The 8873-nt window shown below is 31.1% G+C and overlaps 1 protein-coding gene across 3 annotated transcripts; it reads right to left on the reverse strand.

Annotated features, from left to right (window-relative positions):
* Positions 1 to 659: 659 nt before the first annotated feature.
* On the reverse strand, positions 660 to 3961 carry LOC126720671 (hypersensitive-induced response protein-like protein 1). Of its 3 annotated transcripts, none has more exons than XR_007653597.1 (4): positions 2779 to 3961; positions 2104 to 2193; positions 1379 to 1658; positions 660 to 1252 (listed from the first exon to the last, which is right to left on the reverse strand). XR_007653597.1 is itself a non-coding variant. In XM_050423413.1 (4 exons), the coding sequence occupies exons 1-4, from the start codon at positions 2803 to 2805 to the stop codon at positions 1173 to 1175; spliced, it is 294 nt and encodes a 97-aa protein (XP_050279370.1). In that variant the 5' UTR covers positions 2806 to 3960; the 3' UTR covers positions 660 to 1172. The 3 variants fall into 3 exon arrangements, 1 of the variants encoding a protein (XP_050279370.1); XM_050423413.1 differs by having other exon boundaries at positions 1379 to 1475; positions 2779 to 3960; XR_007653598.1 differs by lacking the exon at positions 2104 to 2193 and having other exon boundaries at positions 2779 to 3957.
* Positions 3962 to 8873: the final 4912 nt, after the last annotated feature.

Raw genomic sequence — 8873 nt, forward strand, 5'->3', positions numbered from 1 at the left:
CTTTTGTGCTTTAAGCCAAGGAGATTTGGCTCAAATGGAACCTCTTCTCCCAATTCCCACCTAAGTGCAAAAGACATCCATTTTGGGGTGGGTTTTGAGTTTGATTCTTACTGTTGATAGAAAGGGACAATGCAAACTTTAATTTTATCATAATTTCTTTAGTAAGTAAATCAATGTCTATGATGTTAGTTTTTTACTTCCCTTTTTTTCCCACTTCTCGAAGTGATCATTGATTTCGATTGTTGACTTTGTTATAGGTTGCTTTAAAGATCATCTCTAGTGCATGGTCTGGAGAGCCGTTGAGGAAACCACCAAATGGGGTGTTATAGCCTTATAGGTGAAAAACTACACAAGACATGCAATATGCTAATCCCATTAACTAATATATCAAACCTTAATTGAGATAATACATCTAGAAGGTAAAACTGGTTGTCAATGACAACAATATGTTTACTAAAAAAATTATGAAAATAACTAATGGGAAGGAAACTTAAACAATGACATTGAGCTTCAGCCACGGCTTGATAAGATACAGGAGAATTTCGCTACTTCCATGGCTAGTACGTTTGTTGTCCAGTGGTATGTTCTCAAAAACCACAACCACCGCAAGTTTTGGTCTGTTCTCAAAGCAAAACTACCAAAGGGAATCATTCACAAAATGAAGACAACAGTTGCAAAATAGCATATAACACCAGAGGATTCCACAAAATTACCCAAATCAGTACCATCTCACCCTATAAAAGAATATTGCCAATACTATGGCCAAGTTCAACACCACGTATACACACCACACCACTTAGTTGCAACTTGCAAGACAATCCCTAGCTCCTATCTTCACTCAAGTAAATAATTTCGAAAGTAGAATAAGAAGAATAAAAGACACAACTCTTAGATACTAGCACCAAATATTTCATACACCATTAGAAAAGCCACTCGTGCAACATATATGTTGGGACAAAGTCACTAATTCTGGGTGGTATTTGCTTGAAGGAGGCCATCTCTAATCTGTGAAGCAATGTCTTTCACAGCACCTGGTCCGTGTCTAAATATTGAGTCACCAGAACCATGTCCAGGGCATCCTTTGATGAAGTCCCAGGTACATTCACAGAGAAAGCAAGCACACTGTCCCGCAGCCCAACTTCAATGGTCTGATGCTGGCATGCTTACCATGCTCAGTCTCCCTTGGCATGTTTTATTAGCAGGATTTTTTCTGCTTCAGCCTTCTCGTTAGCCACCACCTTCATTCTTGCAGCTGTTCATTGCATGTAAAAGGTCAATGACAGGTTAATTAGTATTCAAGGAAAAAGAAGTCAAACTTACTCTCAGAGAGAGAGAGAGAGAGAGGAGAAACAATGTTCAATTCAAAACGAACACTTACTGGCATTTATCTCACTCATAGTCCTCTTCACATGTTCATCAGGTTTAGTGGCCACAATAACCATTTGAACAATCTCAAATCCATAAGCTGACTTGGCCTATGCATGTAAAATTCAAAGATATTAAAAAGAAACAGATTTACCTTGTAACTTGACTAATACTAAACCAGATTAGTAGACAGAGAAATTCCTTTTTGAGTTCCTCTTCCACAGCTTTCGTGATCTAATTATTTTGTTCATAAACAGAATCCAGCACCAACTTAGGAACACTTGCTCTAATAACTAGAAGAATAGGGATATAAGCCTGTTAGTCTCTCCAAACGATATACAAATAGGTAAAATTGTCTCCAATGGAAACTATGACATAACAAGTATATGCATTGATATACATAGTTAATCACGATGCTTTAAGCAAATCACAAAGAATAATAAAACATTAAATGATTGTCCTATATAGCTGTTTCACTAAGAATAGAAATTTCAATTGATTTAGCATAAACTTCAAACAATCAATGTCAAGTTAGAAAAGAAGTCCATACTTCTCAGCTTAAACTTCAAAAGTCAATATCAAGTTAGAAAAACCCAGACTTCTCAGAATTTATTTATTTTTCTAACAAATACAGACCCATGGGACCTTATTTAATAGTAAAGGACATGACTCTTTTAATTTCATTATTAAGACTAACATGGTGACTTTCAACTTCAAGGTCCAGTTACACATGCATACCATCAAAGACATAGGATTGGATCTGTGCTCTGGTGTGGCTGACAAGGCCTGGTATTGAATAGAAGTAACAACAATAACAAACACATTATCCTGAAAAAATATATAAATACATAGATCAGAAGCCACCAAAGGATCATGCTTTTAAGCATATAAAATAGTTTAAAACAAAATGATAGTGCTTAGCCTAAAATATTCATGCTTTACTGCTTTTAACTCAAAAAATAAAAATAAAAAGTTCTAGATCAATTCTGCAGTCACTCATGACTTGACAACAATTAAGCAAAACACATCTTCAGACAAACATTTCTTGCAAATCAGTATGATACTAATTCTTTCCAATCAGTTTTGGGATCCCTTGCTTCAAACCCAGAAAAGAAGAAACGACATTTGTATAGAGACAAATTGATTGTTTTACTCTATCTGATTGCTACAGAACAGAAAAATTATTGTAAATTGCAAATTTAAAATGTTACCTTTGTCTTCCCATATAATTTCCAAATTATATGATTCTTTTTTTCACACTATTACTAATTCAAAAAAATTAAATCCATCTAAGACCCAATGATACTATGTGGCTATCATACGAACAATAGTTTACCAGCATTTTCCAGCTAAATTCCTAAGAAGAAAAAGAAATGAGAAATTAAGGCAAAAAAAAAAAAAAATGCAACAAACCTTTTGTCTTTGTTTCACATCAAACATCCAACGAAAGGTGGCCAGCTAACTGTTGTCCCAAAACCCAAGGCAAACAATGGCATCCGGGCTCAAGCAGATCATCAAACTTCCCAGGAGCAGTTCTTCATTGTCAGTTTAACAATATTTGGAAAAAGAAAAGTATTTCTCTTTTCTTTCATTCTTCTTTTCTTTTTCTTTTTTTGTTGAATTTTTTTGATAATTTAGACCTGAAAAAAACCATAATCAAAAAGTGCCTGAAACAAATAGTTCGCTAATTAAAGGTGACTAACAATTTGAGGAAACGAAAACAGCAAAAATGGAACGTATCTCAATTCCTTAACTTTCTAGATTTCCCCAAAAATATGTACTTTAGAATCTTATTGATAGACTCCTGTCGACATATAAAATTGTAAAGAGGTACTGACACTTTTAAAGTCTGTTTCTTACATTTTACCCAAGTTTCATTCAAGAATCATTATCCACAACCAATCATCAAATCCTAAGCTTGAAACTATTGCAAAAACCCTTAGGTGAAAGGACTCCTGATATTAACAAAAATATCTTAAAAGAGAGAGAGAGAGAGAGAGTAGGAAGATTAAGGATCAAGAAGCCATCTCTGGACAATATCAGCGCATGTAACTACCTGGGGACAAGCCTTTTCAAGCTCCTCCTTGATGAAATCAATTTTATCAAAATCCTTTAAGGTCTGAAATAGTTTTTTATTACCATTGCTGTTGTCCAGATCAAGAAAATCCCACAAAACATTGAGGCCAGCAAATTAATACTTAAAACTAAATGGCAGGATTAAATTGGAATAATGAACTGATACTCCCAAAAATCAGAACATAAGTTTTTATAATCTGGTTGTGGAATGTCAGCCAGTGCTCTGAAATATGAATGAATGCTCTCCCTCCGTCCTTTTAAAGAGATAGAAAGGGCCACCAGCCTGTGATGTTAAAGTATAGAAGTTTACATTAGAGCACTCCGATAAGTAAAGTATTTCATTTTTTGATACTTAACAGAGGATTGGTGTGAATGGCAAAGAGGCGTTGATGAATTAAAAGAGAGAGAAAGCAAGAGGAAGCAAATGAGTAAAGAGTCCATATTTGCTCTGGCTGGTTTTAGAAAACCGGATTCAGAAGCATAGATACATTTATTTATAGGCGAGAGACCATAACTGCGATTATCAGGCGCATGTAGGCAATGACTTGGAAAATTATGGTCTTCTAGGTCACTTTTTGTTTTTTGGTGGAAATCTTGTGCTTGTAGTCGCGCGTGCACATCGAGTATCATAAATATAAGTACTTCTGGAAACTTCCTTAAGGAATACTGTATTGATCTTAATTCCTATAAGGTACACTCATGAGTCATGACCAACATTGTGAAGTCGTGTTTTAAAATCCCTATTTTACAATTTAACTAAATCATTTTCTTTTTTAAAAAAATAGAATTTCAGTTCATGTGGTAAAATGTGTAAAGTGTGTATTATAGAGTATTTATATATATCTATATATATATATATATATTTATCACCACTATTTTTTAAGTCTCTGATTAGCTAGATTCCTTCAATCTTGAAAACGTGTGGTACAAAGATATAAAATCATGAAAAATGTCTCACTATGTCTCTTGTAATAACTAATTAAAGAGTTACTAACTAATTGTGAAAAACGTTTCCCCGTGTCTCCAGCCGAGTGACTAAAGATTATTGCACATTAAATTAAAGAGTTTTTGTCATGTGACTCGCTAATTATTAAGTTAGTTAATTTACTCATAAGTTACTAATTATTAAAATGGTTTCAATAGTATTAGTAAAACGTTTTTTTTTTTTTTTTTTACATAAAATTTTAATTTATGGCACAAAAATTCTACTGGTATACATAAAATTTAATAATACTATAGTGGAGAGAGAGAGAGAGAGAGAGAGAGAGAGAGAGAGAGAGAGAGAGAGAGAGAGAGAGAGAGAGAGAGTATTTAGGGGATAAGAAAACATATATGCAAGATAATCAATAAATAGGGCCTTATACATTAAATAATTTAAATGAATATGTACATTTTATGCAAGATATGGTGGGACAAGCAAAATCTGTCCCATCCATTTACCTATTTGTAATGGAAAAAATTTGCATAGAATAGAACACACAAAACTTATCAAACCAGGTCCAGATTGTCAAACTAATAGCTAAGAAAAGTTTAATTATTAGCTTTATCTCTTAAAATTAGTATGAGAGAGAATATATATATATCACCATTGTTTTTTAAGTCTTTGATCAGCCAGATTCCTTCAATCTTGAAAACATGTGGTACAAAGATATAAAATCGTGAAAAACATTTCACCATGTCTCCAGCCTAGTGACTCAAGATATTTCACATTAAATTAAAGAGTTTTTGTCATGTGACTCACTAATTATTAAGATAGTTAATTTACTCATGAGTTACTAGTTATTGAAATGGTTTTGATAGTATTAGTAAAATGTTTTCTTTCTTTTACATAAAATTTTAATTTATGGCACAAAAATTCTACTGGTATACATAAAATTGAATAATACTATGGTGGAGAGAGAGAGAGAGAGAGAGAGAGAGAGAGAGAGAGAGAGAGAGAGAGAGAGAGAGAGAGAGAGAGTATTTAGGGGATAAGAAAACAAATATGCAAGATAATCAATAAATAGGATATTATACATTAAATAATTTAAATGAATATGTACATTTTATGCAAGATATGGTGGGATGAGTAAAATATGTCTCATCCATTTACTTATTTGTAAAGGAAAAAATTTGCATAGAGTAGAACACACAAAACTGTTCAAACAAGGTCGAGATTGTCAAACTAACAACTAAGAAAAGTTTAATTATTGGCTTTATCTCTTAAAATTAGAATGAGAGAATATTTATATAAATATATATATAGATAGATATTTATATTTATATTTATCAGCACTATTTTTTAGGTCTTTGGTTAGCCAGATTCCTTCAATCTTGAAAATGTGTGGTACAAAGATATAAAATTGTGAAAAACATTTCGCCATGTCTCTTGTAATAATTGGTTGGAATTTTGAAGACTTGGAAAGTTTTGTTTGTTTGTTTGTTCTTTTTTTTTTTCCTTGTTTTTTGTTTTTTGTTTTGTTTTTTTTTTTTTTTTGGTAGAAGTAAAGACTTGGAAAGCTAAGTGTTATAGTCTTCCTTTTGTAATAAAATAGTTTGTTTCAAATTGCAAACTGAAAATGTAGGAATCATGTTATTTGAGTCCCTGTATTGACCCAACAATCATGTTATCAATTTATCATGTTCATGTTCATGTGGCAATCATGTTATCATGTGGCAACCCTATTATACGGATCTCTGTTTATTTTCTTTTTACTCAAATATTTTTTTTTTAAGAAACTCATTTATAATTACATATATACTCAAATTTACTCATTAGTATCCCGTATAAGGATCAAGGATAAAGAAAGTCGAACAAAAATTATGAAATCATGAAAAATAGTCACAAAAGTATACACAACGTGTATAGTTTAAAACTATATCAATCAAGTAGTCATTAGTGACATCAGTGGGTTTACACATTTATAAAAGACTCAGAGCATTCGCATTCGAGTATCTAAAAAAATACACATTTTACACTTTAAATCATACTTTATCTATTTTATCATACCATATTTCAACTCACTTACATCCTTGTTTTAATTTTAATTTTTTTGATGAACTAAAAGGGGGGTGGGGGCGACCATTTTGACTCAACCCTCTAGGCGTGACCATAGGGGCACCCCCCGCTAAAAAATATTGGATTGAGCCATAGCTACTATAATCCGAGATAACCACAGACCTCACCCTAGCACCACGAGATAGTTTCCAACCAGGGGCTAGTTGCAAAAAGATTCCCACACTCCTTCCCAAGTAATCCCTGTTTTTATATTTACATATAACACATTAAAAATAATAAATTACTCCATAAAATAATAATAAACCATTTCACGAAATTTTCAATACCACTTTTATAAGAAATAAAAAATTTTGTCAAAACATTAATTATTTTCTTTATTTTCCAATAAAAAATTTCTAAAATAGTGCATTAAAAATACCCTTAGATCATCCATTAACGTGTTTCACATTTCCTAATAAAATTTCCATTACTTATCTTGAAAAACAAAAACCTTTAAAGCTTGTATATAAAAGTGAAAAGTGTTCCCTAAAAAAAAGTAGAACGTGTTTGAAGTAAAGTCTTTTATAGTTTCCTATTTTACATTTTCAAAGAATATGCTGGCAGTGATGCAATGAGAAAACAAGAACAAGTACTAGTCTTGTTGACGAGAGAGATGAGAAAAGTTGAGGCCAGGCCTCATGACTCGTGGACAGAACTTATTAAAGATATTGTTAGGTTGCATAGAGTGTGTGGTGTGAGTATTGAGCATTGCCTGTAAAGACTAAAGATTAGAGAGAACTCACACGAAAGAACAGCTTACTTTCTTGTCACAAATTGAAAATGACACACATTCATCAAATTTGATTTGTGGAAAGAAAAGTTGAAGAAATGTTTAATTAGTAACTCTGCCTTTATCTCTTAAAATTTGTATGAGACAAAATAATATCACTGCTCTTTTTTAAGTCATTGATCTGCTAGATTCTTTCATCCTTTAGAAACATGTTTCACCATTAGAAGACTTGCAAAGACTTGGAAAGTTATATATTTCTACAGGGTCCGTCTATTATTAACTACCTGAATTTTGGACTATAGAATTATTTGTTCAGATTGCTGTGTCGTTGGAGATTGAACATGTATTAAGCAATCATTTAATGCGTGACAATCATATTGTCTGGGTGTTTGAATTAACCATGCTAAAAATGGTATTATCAGAGACTGTTTAATGTCATCTTCTTCTTTTTTTCTCACATAATTTTTTTTAACAAAAGCAAAATTGATAATTACATGAAGAAAATTTTAATAAAAAAAATTTTATATATTACAAATTATATCCTCTAATTTTAATTTTTTTATTTCATTTTTTTCTTTAATTTAGTCATTTCATTAGTTTCGTGTCCAATTTTAATTTTATATATTTATTTATATTTTTCACTTCCCAAAACAATGTTGTTTTAATGGACTTGACAAATGGGGACTGGATTCCAAGAGCCTTATAATTCAATTGGTTGCCACTTTCTGATATTTTTAAGACATCCAAAATTCAAAACCCCTTACCCGAGTGACTATCTTTTGCTTATGCTAAGTAGATATATTAATTATTACCAAAATATTAAGTTTCTTGTTAATAGTTAAGATATTTATTCCATGTAAAACTCTATTACCTAAGCTTTAATAAATTTAATATTCTATTACACCTATAGTTCATTTTTTAAAAATTAAAAAAAAAAAATTAATACTTATTTTTTTGATCATCTATTATAGTCATTAGTGACATTAGTGGGTTTGCACATTTATAAAACTTACTTTATCTATTTTACTATGCCATTTTACAACTCACCCATATCCTAGATTTTATATTTACATACAACACATTAAAATAATATAAATTACTCCAACAAATAATAATAAACCATTTCATGAAAGTTTAGATACTACTTTTATAAGAAATAGAAAATGCTATCAAAATGTTAATTGTGTTCTTTTTTTTCTTCCCATAAAATCTTTCCTAAAATAGTGCATTAAAAAATATCCATAGAGCATCCATTAACTTTTTCCTAATAAGATTTACATTACTTATCCAATAATAAAAATAAAAACCTTTAAAGAGTGTATATAAAATGAAAACTGAAAAGTATTCCCTCTTAAAAAAAAAAAATAATGAAAAGTGTTGAAGTAAAGTCTTTTATAGAATCAATTAATATAATCTAGTCCTTTCACTATGACGGAATGGTGGAGTTATTTGTATGGGTTTTGTGACCTGTACAACAAAGTCTGGCCATAATGACATGTACAATGTCTTTAAAATATTGCACATAGAATGGAAAAAAAAAAAAAAAAATCTATATATATATATATATATATATATTTGCAGCTTACAATGGGTCATGGCTAATCTTTTGAATATCCATATAACCGACCCAAATTTTTAGGATTAAGCTTTGGTCATTATTGGAAT

The sequence above is a fragment of the Quercus robur genome, chromosome 4 (genome assembly GCF_932294415.1).
Source record: "Quercus robur chromosome 4, dhQueRobu3.1, whole genome shotgun sequence".
Lineage (NCBI taxonomy): Eukaryota > Viridiplantae > Streptophyta > Magnoliopsida > Fagales > Fagaceae > Quercus > Quercus robur.

What these genes read in the sequence shown, in the direction of transcription:
- LOC126720671 (XM_050423413.1), bottom strand. Translation starts at nt 2,805, where the DNA reads ATGTTTGATGTGAAACAAAGACAAAAG. An exon ending in ATGTGAAACAAAGACAAAAG is followed by an intron (nt 2,194 to 2,778) that starts GTTTGTTGCATT and finishes ATATTTTTTCAG; the next exon opens with GATAATGTGTTTGTTATTGT. An exon ending in CCAATCCTATGTCTTTGATG is followed by an intron (nt 1,476 to 2,103) that starts GTATGCATGTGT and finishes TTACATGCATAG; the next exon opens with GCCAAGTCAGCTTATGGATT.